Genomic DNA, 18,942 nt, shown 5'->3' on the forward strand with positions numbered 1-18,942 from the left:
GGAGACGAGTCAGTTACCAGCACCGTGTCCTCTCTATTTCAAGAAGAATCTCACATCTCGTGTGTTACAGGCAGAATGAGCAAGCGAACAAAGCATTGTATTGTTTTGTTTTTTTTCCCACCACATTACTGTAATTATCCAGGAACAATAGTAAAGGGCTGCAATTGTGATGCAAAATCGTTCGGAAACCCGTTGATTAAAAATAAAAGAGGAGCTTTGTGAAGTGCTAACGGGGTCAACTTTGACAAATCTTTTCTCTAACAAACATCGTCAAACATTTATAGAAGAAGAAATGCTTCTATGTACTTTCCCACCAACACTGCTGTGAGGAAAGAGCGGCAAAACAATCAAACGACTCAGTCTCATTACACGTTTCTTTATTTAAGTTGTGAAAGACGGGACTGAATAAAAGCTGTGTTCTTTAAGCGAGCCAGACCATGCTGACGGCATCGAGACGCACATCCACACACATACATGTTTATTCCTCAATATTATTAGCTCTACATGAAATCGCCAGGGTGTCTTGTATACGGTATTTATGCGTCTGAACACGCAGCACGGGGCAGCTGCAGGGCTAATTTGTTTAGAAGGAATTAATTAGACATTATTAGGGGGAAAACAATGGAGCAGAGGCAGGGTGTTTAACAATGAGACGTTAAAGAGGCAAACCTGTCACGGAACAATAAGCTAATATCCACCCACCGCTTCCCGGCTACTGCTCAATTACTTTATCACACAATGGGACGCAGCGCACACACAAATAAATGCATGCAGCCGGTGCATTTTCTGATTAGCCCTCAGTCGGAACATTCATTCATGACTGACAGCAGAGGTGGCGTTATGTGCGCGCTCCTAATTGAGCAGATGTTTCAGCATTAAAGGGGACCAGAACACCTTTAAGGCAGACACTGCAGTTTACCGTCGACACGTCTTTCACTGGTGAAAACCCAAAAGCTGATTACAGAAGTAAAGGCAAAGGTATCATTCGCCATCATTTCTAGTCTTGCTTCATCTTAATGTATTAAGATCTGAATCCTATCTTATAGCAGTTCTTTCTCAACAGCCTCCTACTCTCCCTCCCTACGGATGCTTTATCACCACGGTCGGTGGCTGTGCTTTAATCCAAGCTCTCTTGTCTCGCTGTTTTCCTCGCACCTCGTTCCTCCTGCTGACACCTCCCCTCACAGCCACTTCCTGAGAACGGCCAAGGCAGAGTTGAAGGTGAACTGGGCCTGGTGAGTTCCTCGGTGAGCCAGCAGCAGGGAGCCAGCCTCGGGCCCGTGGCCCGCCGCCATCAGCTCCGCGGCAGCCTTCTCCACATCCCAACCGCCCTCCTGCTGGTGGGCCAGCATGTGGGAGCTGAGCAGGGGGTACAGGGCTGAAGAGACGCAGCCCACCAGGAGCCCCGCGTCGAGCAGCAACGAGAGGAGTTCTGCATCGCAGGAGGAGGCCGTCTCCTGGAGGGGGGAGGGAAAAAAAAAAACAGAGGAGGGAAAGAGTGTAACACATGAGGTGATGGAGTCAGGAGAAACTAACTTTCTCTTTGGAGTGTGATCACCTTTTTTCAACCCTGCAAACATGTGCCAAGAAAAAAAAAAAACAACACCCAGCGCTTTGGCATACAGACAAGCTTCTCTGCCAGGTAACAAAGTATCACTCAGCAGACCTATAAACACCCACTGGCTGGCGAAACACTAAGAGTGCCTGGACTTTTACCAACCGCAGTGGGCTGCAGAAATAAAGAGGCGTCGCAGCTTCCTGCTTCAGCAGTGCTATTTCAGGGCTGCGTGTGTGTTTACTATGTGACACGCTTGAAGAAACCTGATGAGGTCAGAGTGTCGGGTCACATCCTGTGCTGACCCTGCGGATGACCACAGGTTCTCTGGCCCGAATCGTCATGCGCGCGCATGTGCGCGCATGCGCGCGCGCACACACACACAGACGCAAGCAAACCCTCCCCTTCTTATTCTGCAGTTATTTGCAGCTTCCAGAGGAACATTGTCATTTACCCAAAAAACAATCCTGAGCACATGTTCCGGGAGCCATAAACAGACCTTTACGTAATATTTTAATCCCATCTTCCGCCTCGTTACATCAATGAATAACATGCAAAATTCAAACAGCTAAATGCCGACGGGGCTGCTGCGAGTGGTTTACCGGGGTTGAAAAGCTGCACGTCTGCCGCTGTGTGACTCAGCCCGTCTCCCCTGCAGCCCCTCACCTGTTTGCTATCTCTCTTATTAAGACGGCACTTGCACAAAAATACACGTGTGTGTGTGTGTGTGTGTGTGTGTGTGTGTGTGTGTGTGTGTGTGTGTGTGTGTGTGTGTGTGTGTGTGTGTGTGTGTGTGCACAGACACACACACACAGACGGACAAACAGAAGCCAGTCCTTGTCAAGAGTATTTTTGGAGCTGAGGCGGATCAATTATGAATGTGTAGCCCATGTCTTCTCTTCTGGAGTCGAGAAGGTGAGCAGAGTTGGAGGAATTTCTCTCCCTCACATCTGAAATCTTGAAGAAGAATTCATCTTTTAAAAAAAACGAAGCCTCTTATAAGGATCACCTTATCCATGTGATCATGGCTGTAATGAGTCTGGAGACATTCGACTGTTGTCAGTGATGATGACGTTACAAACTTTTCCCTTGTAGTTCACAACATTGGTCTTCTGATTTGAATGGATTTCACATGAACGTACACGACATGTTCATGATTAATTTAGTGCCAAAGGAAGACATCTGATATAAAAACTGGTAAAAAAAAAAAAAAAAAAAAAAAACATGCTTGGAAAGTAATTAAATTTTTGGGCTCCTCAGTGAATGATGAGAGATGAAACATGACAATCTGGGGGAGGGAGACACGATGGTGAGGAATCTGTTCGACTTAAGACGGAGGCGGTTGTGAAGGTCAATCGTGTGTAATGAGAATTAGTAGAGAGGAAGACGAGGGAGGGGGGGGGGGGGGGGGGGGGTGGGGGTCAGAAATGTAGAAAAAAATATGAAGGAAGTGAGCCTGAGAGCAAGAAGACAGAACTGAAAGTCAGATACATACATTTTTAAGAGCCCCAACTGTTTCCAAAGGAGGAATTCACACCGGAACCAAAGCGAAGCACATCATAACACTTTCCCTCTTCAGCCTCGGACTTCTCATTTTGTTTTGGTTTAACACTGACCTCATCCGAAGCTCGGTGTCACCAAAAATTTAAATGTTTTAGAGTTTATGGACAGAGAGGGAATTCGCATATGTTTCTCTGAAGTCTGGTGATCAAACAATTCATTGGTGTGCCACAGAGAGAAAACCAAGAGCAAAAATAAATAAATAATCTATCTCCGTATTCAAACTATTGGCTTTGATTGCAATATTTTTACTTGAGATTTGGCAACACGTGGACAGCATCTTGAAATATTTGACAGGAAAAACAAGGTTAGATGATGCAACAGGAATCAAACAAACAAGACATGAAGCCGGGCTATACAAGTTTAATGACTGCAAATAAAATCAATGAGCTTTTTGAAGAGGTCATATTATCCAGCTTTTAAACACGTTCAAATGGTCTCGTTGGTCCAAAAACCTTGTATTCAAAGTTTATTGCCCCAAATCCAACTTTTCCTTGATTCTCTGCCATTTGAATATTAGATAATAGAAGCTGCATTTAGAATCTGCTGCGTCTGTGAGAGCTGGACTGTCTCCGCCCACACACACCCATCTTGGGAACAGGAAGAAGTACTTCCTCTCGTGGTGCCATGTGCCAGAGGGCCTATCTTGATTAGGATTGGCTAAACCCCCGATGACACTATGTAGGGTTTGATTTCTGATTCGTTCGTTGGAGTACACACTTTTAAAACTTGAAAGAAGCCACAGCGAGAGAAGACAGACTTTCTTTACTTCTGGGGCGTCAGGTATGTGGACGCAAATGACTAAACATGACCCCTTTAAGTTTAATTATTGCACCGGAAAACTGTTGATATGCATTGTCTTACAAATTAGTGTGTGAAACCCTCTGGGTAGTTCCATCATAGATTATATAGATTTATTTTTACTTACTTGGTTTTTTTTCATTTTTAAACCAATGAAAACTAGTTAAATGGTGACTACAAGCTTAAAAGAATAACAACTCATCTACTACATATCATCACAAAAGAGTATTTGATCATCCAGAAGCTTTTCTGTTCATAATTTGAGACAGGGATGTCAAACAAAAGGCCCGTGGGCCCAAAACCGGCCCATAAGAGGCTTCAATTTGGTCAAACCACCAAGAACATTTGTCAAAATTTAACAACCTGAAAGTTCCTTGCTATTTCTGAATTGCCAAGACCAATGTCAGGCACATTTTGTAGTTTTCTTCATGAAAGGCTGAAAATGACCTTATAATATCACAAATTATAATGAAGCTGAAGTGGCTCATTTGCAGGTGAAGTTGGTGAAAACAAGACTGTCAATTTTGATGTTTGAAGTATTAAAGACACAAAATCAACAGTTTTCGACACAACGAGAAGCAAAATGTTTGCACGTACTGCTGACGCCATCGATTTGATGCAACGAACATTTTCTGTGAATGTCAGCACCATATCTCATCAGAATCAGTTTAAGTCAGTTTGATAACATTTCAGTGAAAAGTGAAGCATTCCAGCCACTTGGGCTAAAAAAGACAGATCACCGAAGCCTTGAGGACCTTTTCTCTGAGGTCTTGTGGTGGTTCTGTGTGATTAACCTCAAATCACCATCTCCCCTGCCGCAGTGTTTGAATGTGATTACAGCTCACACCTCTGAGCACACAAGACTCTCGCAGGGGCGTAAATGAATCTGAAACTTCCAAAATATCATGAAAAAAAAATGTATGTAGTTAGAATATGTCAAAATATTAACTGCTGGAGGTAAAAGAAATAAATATCTTGCACATCACACGCACAGGACACCAGTGAGTGTGATCGACCAGCCTGAGAACATTTGAAGAATAAAACATTCGAGCCAGTATAATGAGCCCAGTTGGACAGTGATGTGGACATTTTGTGTGCATGCATGCACAGACACATTGGAAAAACCGAAGATAACTTCCGCCAATACTACAGACCTTAGGTTTGTCTGAAAGTTTAAATAAAAGAAGAAACAAAACAAAGGGAAAAAAAAACCCCAGTGGTATATTATTCAAGTACAAGCGGCGTGGTCCTCCATACACCCCGACACTCACACACACCTCCCAGGCTATTACCGTTTGACGGTGCCAAGAGAGACAGCAGATTTGAGTTTTAGAGTCAGTGGGATTGACAGCCGAGCTGAAAATAGATGTGAAGAAGCAGCTGAGAGATGGAGGGATGGAGAAGAATCTTGATATCAGAGCACAGTCGATAACTTTATGTCCTTTCGACAGCAAAAGCAGCTCTGTCACATCTCAGCCACTATAGTTTTTCTAGTGTTGAAACCCACGGCACACGCCAAACCACAGCAGAGTGGAATGATGAGGTTCAAGTTTCTTATTATTTGGTGAAGTTTAAAGTCAAGTCAATCCCCCCCACAAATCTCCGTTCTTGCTTTGAAATGTTGCTCCTTTAAGACAATATTTCTCAACTGGGTTTCTTTCTTGACCGCGCCCATAACAGGAGGAAAACTGCTGTTTTATCCCCGTCAAACTGTACAAAACTTACTCATAAGCTCTTTTAGTGTACACCAATGCATCATTGTTTTCTTATTAAATTTATGCCTAAAGTATGAAAGTGAGCCTCTGCGGTTTAACAAGAATCCAGGTATCATTTTCCTCCCGTGTCCTGCCTTTATGCTGACCCAAGCTCACTGGCTCAGCATTGTATTAACGTGTAAAGACAATGACTGAGTGGTATTGATTATCTTTTCTAGGAAGGCTGTGAAACAAAATCCTCAGCAATTCCTATACAAAGCTGCAATCTTACTGAAACACGAGGGCGTTTGGTGTCATGTCTTTTTGCTAAGTGTGTCACGGAGGACAGAAACGGATTGGACATTCACCAATGAAACTGAAGCTGTCAACACATTTAATTTGAATTTCCTTAATAGTGTCCTGTATTTATAACCTGAGCTCTGATTGATGATTGCCCAATTCACAATAGAGCAGCTGATTTCAGTGTCCTACTCAGCAATGCTTGTTCAACATCGGCCTGGACTTATCGTTCATATGAAAAGACAATTACTACATCATCTTCTGATGCCACTGTAAAGCCGGCCATCTGCTGTACATCAGGCAAACTTGTATATGGATATATACTGCCTCCTTCTTTCTGTGATCATAGTTTTCTCTGTCTCTTCCCAAGTCTCCCTTGCAATCTCTTTAGGGCCCTGCCATCACAAATACAAATCAGCACAAATACAATTAGATAGTGGAAAAACTACATCCATCATTCATTTCATCAAAGGTCAACATGCAACCTATCCAGTAGTGTGTGTCCTGTAATGGTCACAATAAAACACGATTGTCATGATAAGATGGAAAACAATTTTGTCCCACGAGCCTCATGTTTGTCAGAATATTCCTCGCTCAAATGCTCTGCCTCGCCGGTTGTCCTCCAGATATCGTCGTTCTCACGGTTGGATCCTCTCTGCTCGTCTCATAGAACTGGATCCTGACTTCCATCTAGAGCATCTGAGATGTAGAGCTTTAAAACTTTGTATGGCTGGTTGATCGTCTGTAACTTGATCCACTGGGTCTGATGATGAAGTCAACTTCAATTAACCACACTTGAGGTTTCACCGACGCAGTCAAGCATCTCGATCAGATCCAGCCTGTTCCTCTTGTTTCTGAAACCCGCCATGCTGTCAAGCAAAACTCTGCATAATACCGAAAGCTGATTATTAAACCTCAAACTCATTTTCTGAGGCTTATTTCTATGAAAAAAGCCCAACGTACTTTGGACCGATAAGGTGTTTGAGTACAAGTGTATGCGCTATAGGCTAAAAGCTTATCCAAATCTTCTCGTAAGGTTCAGACAACACGCAGTCTATAGTTTCAGAGGGATAATAAAAAAAAACAAGAGGCATCTTCAGTCGCGTGAGATTGTGCCCGCGCTTGCAGCTGGCGCACGCTGTGAGTGAGTGAACAAACACTCGGCGTGACAAGAGAACTGACACATCAAACCGCTTGCCATAAGATGTCCAACCCCCCTCTCGCGCTTGTTATTACCTTTTCATTCCTTGTTGTCTCGCCCTGTCAAAGGCAGCCAAGGTTGTTGTTCCTGCTCGTTTTCAGAGGCCACTTAATGCTACCCGATTGGCCTGGTCAATTTTTCACACCCTTGCTTTTCATTCCTGCTCTGCATGTCTCTCATTTCCTGTGTACATCTGTCTTCACCCTCTTCTTGTCTGCGCTCCGCCCAGCTGAGGGCTTAATTGGAATCACCGCGCACGTACAATGCCTAATACATAATGCATGGCCGGGCTTTCTTTTATCATTTAAATCATAAAGCTCCTTTGGAATGCTAGACAACACACAACCACTCCTCCTCTCCTGGTTTCCTCTCCTTTCTAGAGTTCTGATTCTCATCCCTCCATCCAAACTGTCCCGAGGCTTCAGTAGAAGCAGCAAAGTGAGCGCACGCACACACGCACACTAAACAGTCTTCGCTTACTGCAGGACATGATTGAAATTGACAGAAGAAGAGGTTGTAAAACAAAAAAATAAAAGTGGGTTGTGATGCACATAAGGGAACAAAGGCACACACACACACACACACACAGACACACAGTGTCAGAGCCACAGGCAGACAGAGCTGGATTAAGAGGTCCAATATGGGACGCCAGCTGTAAACAAGTCCACTTAAACATGAAATTAGACAGATAATCACTCAATGAAACACACACTTCACTGAACTGACAAATGATAGAAAAGAACTTCATTAATCACAGGAAATTGTGGTTAAATTATAAACTAATCATTTTGTGAAACACTGACCAGCTTTTCCTGGATCCTCATGATTAAAAAAAAAAAAAAAAAAAAAGACAGACAGACAAAAAAAAAAGAAACAACACTCCAGTACTTCACGTTAAAGCACATTAAACTGTTATTTTTAAAGCTTAACAGGACTGATACCAATGTGTTTATGGTTCCGATCAGCTGCTAAAGGTAAAACTAGATGTTAAGGTTAGATCAAAATGTAAAGCAGGCGATGACCCGGTTTACACGACAGCGTTTCAAGTGAAAATGCAGCGTTTTTGTGTATTTGTGTGAGAAAAGGTTTGCGTTTACACGGCTACGTTTGAAAAAGATGTCCGTTGACATGAAAATGGCAGAAATTCTGGAAACAATGTCATTTTATTGTAGGACCACGAGTAGGTGCTGTTTGTTTTTGTAATGGAACCACACACATGCACAGAGAACGATGTGCTATAAACATTAACAATGGGAGTCCACGGACATTCGGACATTATTCCGGTGACTCTCAACTTTAAAACCACCAAGTGCCAGAAGAATATGGACCGGGAGTCAGGGCACTTTGGAGGAAACATCCCCAGTCACAGTTTGTCAGTTTCCTCTGAGCAGTGCTCCTTTCAATGATGCACCAACCGAAGTAATCTGGAAACTTCATTCAGCAAATAGAAGAAAAAAGAACCTGGGCTGAGTCACAGACGTCCCACCTGAAGATGAACAAAGTCACACCTGACTTGATACTGACATTATGCTATATCTTGTATGAGGTGACAAGAAGTCTTCTCGTGTGCTTCTTTGTTGTCAGACCATATTAATCTTCACTATATGCAAAGTACACAAAAACTAGATCTGCCCAAGATTTAAAGAAGCATCATAATTTAATTAAAATTTTAAACACTTTTGATATCCGCCGCTGTCCGCTGGAAGCGCAGACCCCCAAGTTGGAAAACACCGTCACAAATCCCAACTGGCCAATCGCTGTCCTGGAAATGTAAGGCGCCTCAGCTGCGTGTTTATCTGTATGCTAACAAAGTTAACGCTGTTTTTATCGGCTGTGCAATTCTCTGTTGGATTTGGGGAAAGTTTCCACTCCAGTAAATCCTCTCAGCATATGTGTTCTCCTGTTTTCTCACACACATTTCCGACCCTTCATCCTGAAAATTATTTTCCTCGCATTGTTAAAAACTATACATGAATATGATTAAAAAAAAAAAAAAAAGTACGGCCTAAAGCTGTTGTGTGAGCCAGTCTGATTGAACCTTTTTTACCCCCTCAAACTTACAGGCTTAACTAACTGAAAAGAAATGCCAAAACAAAGCTGTTTCTTTATCGCCATTTAGGCACAAAATCACAGCCATCAAGTGCGTATTTAAGACAGTTTTGCACGGTTCTCTTTTGAAAGGAGTCAGCTGGAAAAAATGTAATCTGCTGTAGTCATTTCCGATGGAAAATGCGATGGTTTCCAGCTACAGACCCACTGTTTTAAAAAGATTATAGAGGGTAGTAAATTGCCATTGTTAGTACCTGAGCCATGCGTGAAACGGCTGGCTGAAAGAATGAGCGTCAAAGCTGAAGGGGGAGGGGGAAAAATAAAAAGCTGAAAAAGATTTAGAAACTTCTACAAGGTCTTGTTGTTGGAAAACTGCATGACTTTGTGTTTAGCAGCTCCCATACCTGTTAAAGGTGATGTATGAAAAATCTTTTTCACAGAGGCAGAAAGGGGCAGGCGTTAGTGTTGGATCAACACAGAGATATGCACACATAGCAAATAGGATCCAGTTTCACGTTTATGTATTTTTAAGGAAATTATCAGAACGTTAGATGTTATGGGAAAACACTAAAACGTTAAATTATTAAAGCACTGAGATGTCAGGAGGGGATTATTATATTGCAGTATTAGTAAGTTTGGGGTTTACTCCAGGCACGTTGCTAAAGTGTGTTTTGTCTCACAGCAGAGGTCCGTCCAGGTCTGAGCTCGGCGGCTGTATTTTTCCATTAGGTGTGTCTGTATGCGATATCGTCTGTTCTGTGATGGACTGGCGACTTGTTCAGGGTGTAACCTGAACACCTCAGCTGGGATGGACTCCGGCCCCTCGCGACCCTAAGTTGGATTAAGTGCTGTGTGAGATGAATGGATGGACAGTGTTTACTTCGGCGCTCTGCCGTCGCCGCAGCACATACATCTTCACTTGGAAAAGGCACAGTGTGGAGTGGAGAAAAAGCATGGGAGGACAAATGCGCAATCGACTGAGTAATGTGAAAGTTCCTGCGCACAAAGAACAGATAGACAAACCCACACTGTATTTTACGTATCAGGAAGACGTCCCCTCTTCATTACCTCTCTTCTTTTGTCTCCCTTTCATATATCGTCTGCAAAACTCCCACTCCTTTTCCTCACTTCTTTAGTTCTCCGACGCCCACTGTGGTCTTCTCCGCCAGAGTCGGGCATAATTGCTTACCTACCACACTTCAGCCGAAGGAAGTCGCCGCACATGTGGATCAAAATGAACACATATCATACTACAGCCAAATTACTTTCTCTAATTCACTCCTCGTGTCAAGTGGTTTTCCGTAATGCCATTCTAATTAAAAAACTAATCTCCAGATTAATCTTTTTTTAATCATAATCTCAGGGGCATTTCTTTTGGGTTTTTTTTCCAAGGAAAGAAAAGTAAGAAAAACAATGCAAATAGTTTTCTATGACGTCAGATGCCCAGCAAATAAACACACAGAGGCAGGAAGCTGCTTAAAGATAAGACCTGCCAGTCACTCGGAGCGAAATGTGATTGTTTTTATTTACCGAATCAAGAAAGCTCTGCTGATTAATTAATGGTGCAATGTGGACAAAATCAACCCCGAGGCTTGTTAATACTGTAATGAATGATGAGTGGCATTTAGAAAACCTTTGACTCTGTAATTCTGTCTTTATGAGGGCGCAAAACATTCAATGGCAGGAGTCCGAACCTCGATGAACCTCTTCAAAGTTAGTAAATACCAATTGTGGTCAATTAACCGGCTTTCTAGACTTGTTCAACGTGTCATTGACCGAAACGGGACTGAACTTCATTATTTCTGATCCTGTTGAGACGATGGCCTGCTGAGTTTAGAAGCTGCTGACAAGGACAAGCAACTTTTGTTCCAGTTTAGCAAACTATCCCTGGAAATATGCACACCAGTGATTAGAGAAGGCCCAATATGAACTACAAAGTAACTGAAGCGCCAAATTCTTGGTGGTATCATCGAATTGGTAACTTTACAAGTAAAACCAACCCGTGTTTCAGTTCCACGAGGATATCTTCCCCCGAGTTAATTGTGGCGACACAATTCTGCAACTAATTTCATCGTTACCCAATTCATTTTTTTTATTTATATATTCTTATTAGGACTAGTTGATAAGTCTGAAAAAAGAAGAAGGGTGTATTCTGAATCAACTTCCTCCACTGGCTTCCTTGAAGTCTTTACCTTCAATGAAGCAAAGTGTTTTTCATCTTCAGATGATGGGTTGCATGATGCTTCATGAGATTTAACTGCTCCACAGCGTTGTCCCTGACCTGGCCGGTGTGTTCCTTAAACTCCATGATGCCGTTTGTTCACAGATATTCTCTGATGGACGTCTGAGGCCTTCACAGAACAGCTTGAGTTGAATGTGGTTGCGTATTGATGGGAAAGTACCTTGTTTATGAATGTACTGACAAACCGAGCTGGTGTTGTAAAAGGACATCCCTCTGACTTCCCATCGGGCTGTTCTACTCGTCCACTACAGCTCCGTTAACTCCAGCTAACCCGTGGGGCATGGCTGCAAAGTGACCTCGTACAAACATTAAAAAAAAAAAATTCTGGATTGAATGATGTTATAGCATCAGCTCCAGATGGATGGCATTTGCTCTTTACTTTTATCATTTTTAAGTAGTTTGTTCAGTGACTACATAATATGAAGGTGTGCTCAGAAAATGAAAGTAGCAGACAACATTTTTGGTCGGTTTTTGGTTCTACAACAAAAGAGCAAAACTTACTTGTCATATTAGACTTTATGTCTAAAATCAGTGTTTCTGTATGACTGATAAAACAAGTTAACAGCACGGATAGACTGAAAGACGTACAGTTTGGTCCTGGGATCTGAAATGCTTTGACACTGTAAGGGTCAAGCTGTATCACATTAGTATCACCATTAATAACCCGAGCTACGTTTATCAAACTGGCCATGTGGACTGGTATCAGCAGGTTTCTTTGTCAGTGCCACGAAAATAGAGTGTAAGAACAACCCCGGAGTCACTGCAGGCTGCCAACAAGACAATTGTTGACCTCTGTGTGACCTCTTAAAAAATTATATGTCATATTGTGATAGGTTTTTAGTAATGGCATACACTGCAGACTTTAAATGTGGCTGAAGAACAGTACTGATATTGGACGAATGCCAATATATGCTGACACCCTTACTTGAAGTATCATCACAGAATCATTCATCATGCATCATACATGAGGCATAAACAGCATACATTATACAATCTACAAATTCCTTTTTTTTTTTTTTTAAACCAGACTGATCAACAAGCACATAACAGCAATTGAGAGAATTTTATAGTAGTGAAGCACGTGCACGAGCATGTAAGTTAAGGCACCAACAAATACAAAAAGAGGTCAAGGCGACCCTAGATTGCTTCAAATAGACGAGTTCAACATATAAAGCATCAAACTCCTTCTTGTTACTTCTCAGACGATTGTTGGCAAAGGCCTGTTGATGCCGAGGTTGCTATTTCTGAAGGCTGACGTGAATGTTTTCAAAACTTCACCGTGCCACGTTTTCATGCTCAAGCTCTTTCACAAGCAACAAGGCAGCCGAGTTTAACTGCTGCATTACGGGCACTGCCGCCATCTGCTTCACTTCTAGGTTTCAGTCTTTTGAGATGCCCCTGCCTTAGTAGACAGATAAAAATAGAAGCCACTTTTATTGACATATTGCCATCGATGTCGATCGGATTTGCACCGCGGGCCATATATTTGACAACGCTGATGAGCATTTTGTGCCAATGGGTGCATTTGTGGGAAGTATGAAACTATTCCGTCAAGGCTTTTTGATGTACCAGGGGGAAAAAGATGCTCCTTCCAAAATAAGTAGTTGCTTGCTCTTAAAAAGCCAGAATATCTGCCACAGTGAAATACAAGAAAATTGAGTATACACTCAAGGCACAGGGTAGCCACATCACTGGAATATCATGTGTTATGTGATTGTGTCTTATTGGAAGTCGATGAGATATTTTGGTGAGAAATGAGACAGAAAGACTTGGGAAAATTCTAATGTTAAGCAGGTTAATGTATTCACAAAACGCAAAGGGTTCATGACTTGAGTCACAATGACCTTGACATTTAACCTTTCATGAACTTGGATTTAGATCAATTTGAAGTTTACAAAGGTGTTTGGGAGGAATTGTGTTAAAGGCAGTACGAGATTGGCCACAAAAATAAACGTCCGACAAACTTTGGACGTCTTCATCCTTTCAAATGGTCTCTTGACTGGAAAACGCCGATGTGTGAGGGCCAGCTGAGCACAGGCAAACACCTGGTCAAACACACTTGCAGAGATGCACACAGTCACACAAAGAAACACCAGCAACCACATGTATACAACGAATAGCAGGCCAACGCATCAGATGCATTCGATGTACAATGATTCATCTCTGCTGATGTTATCTGCACATGAACACTGTTCTGTGCTCCCAACGTGCCCCTGTTCATTCAGCTCTTAAGAAGGATAATTTCTCAAAGCACCGTGACACACTACCCCTCTTCCTCCGTTCATCTGACCGTTCTTCGGCTCCGGCTCTCTTCAATTTCTCTTTTATTTGACTCCTGCCATCATAGGATCCACTCTTCAGTCAGACTTCTCTCCCTGCTCAGTGCTCTATACTTATAACTTCAAATTTTCATACATTCGCTGTCTTTGTAATGTCCATCCAATTCCTCTCTCAACACCCATTTCTTCTCCATTTGATTTTCTCTTCCCACCTCTAAATCACATATCATTTCTCCCACCACCTCCAACTCCATACCAGCCTCTGTTCCACTCTCCTTTCACAGTGGAATAAAAGCGGGTGTACCAATATAGGAGCTTGATCGTTTCATTTAATAGAGGCTCTGTCACTTAATGGTAAGGCTTTCTCTTATCTGATGTGGGAACAAAGAGTGGGTCTGCTGGGTCTAAGAGGCCTGCTTTGAGACAACTGCTTATCTGATGGAGGGAAACATTGGAGAGTGGCCCACACAGTCTTGAACGATTACTCTCTAATCTGATAATGGCTTCCCAAAAGTCGAGAACACTTAGCAAATGGATGAGTGTTAGGCTATTTGAATGCTGGGATTATTTTCCAAAACCTATTTTCAATTTTTCTTACAACACTGAAGACGATTTATAATTCTAGGCTCCTTTTGATGGGCACTTGAGGGGACTCCTTTCACCTGTCATATCTGCTTTTTGGCCTGCATTTTATTAAATTTGTTTGCATTCCACCTTTTGCATGCACTTTATAAGATAAGAAAAGTCAAAGCAACATTCGATCTAATCCAGTGACTGAAAAATGTCAAACTTCACCACAGTTTCAGGTCTTTTATATTAAACTTTTCCTATTTTGTTGACGTACATTCAAAAAATGGGCATAAAGAGAGCATACTACTTCAATTTTCATCCAAAGGCAAACCAATTGGGAACCGCTGGATTAGTTCATTTTGTCATACACAGTTGATTCATAACGCCCCACACCTCATTCAAGTGTAGGTTGGGCTTGGGGGCCCTTCCATGTGGACTTAAAATAAAAGTGTGCATTTGAATCTAAGGGTGCGTCACTCTGTTTCTGTTGAATTCAATGATGTTGAATGAATTTAAAAGTTTACGTCGTTGCAGCAATGCATTTGTCCATACTGCATACTGATCTTTTTCTCTTTCCAGTCTTTGACATAAGGGACTTTGGTGCTCTTTATTGTTTATATGATAATGATTTGACAGATTGTTAAAACATAAAGAAAGCCGAGACAAAACCTCAAAGTTTCTGAAGCTGTGACGAGCAAGTCTCACACTGTTAGACACTTTCAGGGCATAAATTATGAGCAAAATGTCACCCAAATCAAATATGGTCCCTATTATGGATTCTAATGGTCAGAGTTTGAACAGGGCTGATGCAGACAGTTCAACACTTACCTCGCTCATGCTGTTGATCTGCTCCAGAGTAAGTTGCAGCAGTTGTTTGTCGCCGCTTTCAGACATCAGCTTGAGCGCAGACTGCTGGAGGCTCAGCTGGTTTTGGAGCAGCAGGGTGGTGATGTGACTGATACACTGGGAAGGAGGAGGGGAGAAAATAGATACAGGGGTGGTATTTGGGAAGATAGATGAATGGATAAATGTGTGGATGAAGATGGAGGGTGTGAAATAAAAACAAAGGAGGAAGAAAATGAGGAAAGGTAATCAGTTTATAGAGCGAAAAAAAGAGAGAAAGGAGGAACAAAAGAGGGGAGCCGAGACAAAGGGAACGGTGAAGGTTAATCAATGTGCATACACTGTACAGACACAAAGGTACTTAATACTTTTTTAAAAGGTTTACACACAAACACAAGCACACACTAGACACACAGCCCTATTGGAGTCACATTCGGTAATGTATGGATATCACAATGCAATTTGACTCCCCCATGCTCTGGCAGTTTCATTCCAGCAGATTCAAATTAAAGCTGTTCAGAAAAGAGTAAAAGGCTCCCCTCCTCCCCCCTCCTCCTCCCCCACACTAATATTAGACAGCCAGGCAGACAGTAGCCTATTCACGCTGAATAGCATTAGCACTAAACTAATATCACAGTCAGCTGGCCCTAGACATACAGAATGGCATTTGGCTTACCAGTAGCACAATGCTCAGCAGGGCGTGAATAGCATTAGGGGCCGTCAGATATCAGAGAGCTAGTCCATACAGTGCAAAGCAAGAAAAACCACTGAGCTGACGCTAACACGTTGCTGTGGGTTACACGTTCAATAGCTTTAGTCCCCCTCATATCGACATACAAGCAAAAACGGCGGTGCTGCAGTGTGGCTTCACTGAATGCAAACAAGCTTAGTCCAGTATCGTGGTAACAACGGTGAGAAAAGATGAATTCAAATCGTGCGAGAGCTGGGTCCGCTTGGTTAAATACAAAAGTTGCGTGTGTTGGAAGCCTGTCCGGGACAGGATTTCTGCTTGTGTTATCCAAGAAGAATGATCAATTTAATCTAAAACTGATTATCAATCCAATGTTTACATATTGACAATGGTTTTGTGGCCATATTCAAATAAAAGTTCATGTCAATGGGATTTATGTTCTACTGGAATTATGTAATAGGTTCAAAAATCATTTTGGCATGTCCTGTACACTATTTATTACGACTGCCCTTCATCATAATGGGTTATTTCGAGCCAAATTTGCTAAACGTGGCCCCAAAATGTGATTCTATTGTTTTAGTCATTTGACCTTGCGTATTAACTGGGTGTAAGAGGGGCTTTTACAAGATAGAGGGCAAAACACATACAATTTTTATGTCAATGAATGATACCCTTAGGCAGAAGAGACATGATTTGTATTGCATTCTCATGTCATGTGACTGTCATTAATACATGAGGGTCAGTTCGAAAGAAATGGGTAGAGATGAGTAAGTTTCCAAAAATGGTGGTCACTCGCAAAATAAAGGATTAACCTCAAATGTGTTCTATGCATTTGGCAGGATTCAGATGCCATAGGTGGAACGTCAACCCTCCAATCTATTGAATATACATTTCAATGTCACAACAAAAATGAGAAAGTAATTTATGAACCTTCTCATCCAGGCAGATTTTTAGCGAGGATGTCACTTTTCATCCAAGAACTTGATTAATCATCATGTGACTGTAAGTCTATTGGAGGAAACCATAAAATGAATTCCCTGTATTCTGAAGCTGTTGGAGGCCTCAAGGTTACAGAAGTGAGTTTGTCGGTTTGAATCCTATTGCAGGCAAGTAATCCACTTTGGAAAAGCATAGAGTTTTGTCTCCTTACCTGTGCAGGGAGCTTGTGCTTGGTGCTGTATAGAGATCTCACCATGGTGACAACCTGCTGACCCAGGTCTAATTTGACTTCTGACTCCTGGCAGTGGGTCAGAAGGGCTGAGGTCATCACCACCCAGGGGTTATGCTCTGATTGTGCCCTGGAGACAAAGAACAAGACAAACAACTGATGAGAGAGTGTGTGTGTGTGTGTGTGTGTGTGTTTAGTCTGATTCCAAGCGCTGGTAATTTCTGTGGTGAACATAAAGAGGACATGTAGTCCATATACTAGAAAATACACAGCAATGTCTTGCAATCAAAAAAACTAAATCAATCAAAATGTACTGATAAAGCTCTTTACAACATTCAGGGTGACCAAAGTGCTTTCCAGTAAAATCAGACAGTAAAATGAGAAAGAAAGAAATTACAAGAGAATAACAACAGAAACATTACGCACTAAATCAACAATAGAGTAAAATCGAAATAAAACGAAACAAAATCAAATAAAAAATGTCACCATATTACTGAGTATTAAAAGCCAGTCTGAATAAATAGGTTTTTGAGCCTGGATTTAAAGAGGCAAAAGTGAAGGGAAGTGTTGTTTTGCACTGCAGAATTGAGCAGGAACACATAGTTAAACCAACGACAGTGTTTCCAATTGTAAAATGATCATAATGTTATTTGTCCATTAATGTGTTCTCCCATTACAACAGATTGTGATCCTGTTAGACGAGGACATGCTTACAACAAACGACTACCGTATCAATGCCATGCTGCATAAAAATGTAAACACTAAAACACCAGCTGCATAAAAGGATAAAAGCATCACTTCCCATTCAAGTCACAGACATAAAAGCGAACAGTGATCAAGATGTTTTCAGACACTCTAATGAATCCTGACAGTGACATGTAACTGAGGAGAAAAGATGGCTGACCACAACACTCTAGCAGTTATTATTAAACACCTGCATGCTTCATTTACCCCCGACTGGTGCGAACAACAGGGGACAGCTGCCAGCGGCGACAGCCGTCACTCTGTTTACATGCTTTTATGAGTTCTTCAAGACCTTTTCTAATGCCTCTGGAGTAAGAGATTAGCTTCCACGGAGGATCTTTATTACTACATATCAGTCCCAGGGAAAAAAAAGAAGATGAAAACCACTCAACAGCTTATCTGTTAATTAAAGCATGGTTGATGGATTGACCCTGTAGAAATTATTAATTTTATTAGTATTATCATTAGCATAAAAAAGGAGCTGGATTAAAGCTTTTCGATTGAAGATGCCTACGAATTATGGTGGGTGTGGAGGGTGGAGCAGCTAAATCACGACCAAGGCCTCATTATACACGTATCAAGCTGCACAAGGAAAATTGGAATCACAAGTGAGGCTGTAATAACGCAACCGAAGTTGAACTGGTAATAGCAAAATAAACTGTTTTGCAGTGAAGAAGTATGAGCCACATACACACAGCCATGCTGCTCATCCCACGAATGCATGTTATTACAGATGTGGCTCCAATGAAACAGGTAACGGTGACTGAGGGCATGTGTTTCCAGAGGTCAGAAGTTACATGTTGCGTTGCTAGCCCTACTGGAAGCTGTGTGTATAATTGTCACGACAAGCATTGCATTAAAAGTTAAGCCCCTGTTTACACGACAACGTTTCACCTGACAACACCTAATCCGTTAAAAAGAAGGAGTGCGTTTACACTGCAGCAGCGGACACAGAGACAACGATGTAGTGAGTATGCCGGGCCACAGGAGGGTGCTGTTGCTTGATTTTGTAATGAAACTACACAGACGTGTGTGCAGAGAACAATAAGATATAAACGTGAGGGAAATGGAGAGCACCCGACATCCGCATGGACTGATGATGCATCGGATGCTATCAGGGGTGAGTCTCAATTATTAAACTACTGATATGGACGATAAAACTAGAATATAGACCGCGAGTCGTACCACTACGCGGCCGCCATGTTTGTTTACAACTGGATGAGCAGGAGGGAGGGGGAGAGATGT

General features: G+C 42.1%; 1 protein-coding gene across 1 annotated transcript in view; it reads right to left on the bottom strand.

Annotated features, from left to right (window-relative positions):
* Positions 1 to 359: 359 nt before the first annotated feature.
* The window catches only part of nbas (NBAS subunit of NRZ tethering complex), a 174,594-nt gene continuing 156,011 nt past the window's right edge, over positions 360 to 18,942 (bottom strand). Inside the window, exons 51-53 of the mRNA XM_080490409.1 lie at positions 16,936 to 17,083; positions 15,080 to 15,214; positions 360 to 1,457 (exon numbers count right to left, since the gene is read on the bottom strand). Coding sequence (XP_080346535.1) covers positions 1,182 to 1,457; positions 15,080 to 15,214; positions 16,936 to 17,083 — 559 coding nt within the window. The 3' untranslated portion in view covers positions 360 to 1,181. The remainder of the gene's footprint in view (positions 1,458 to 15,079; positions 15,215 to 16,935; positions 17,084 to 18,942) is intronic.

This window comes from Lipophrys pholis, assembly GCF_963383615.2.
Source record: "Lipophrys pholis genome assembly, chromosome: 21".
Taxonomy (NCBI): domain Eukaryota; kingdom Metazoa; phylum Chordata; class Actinopteri; order Blenniiformes; family Blenniidae; genus Lipophrys; species Lipophrys pholis.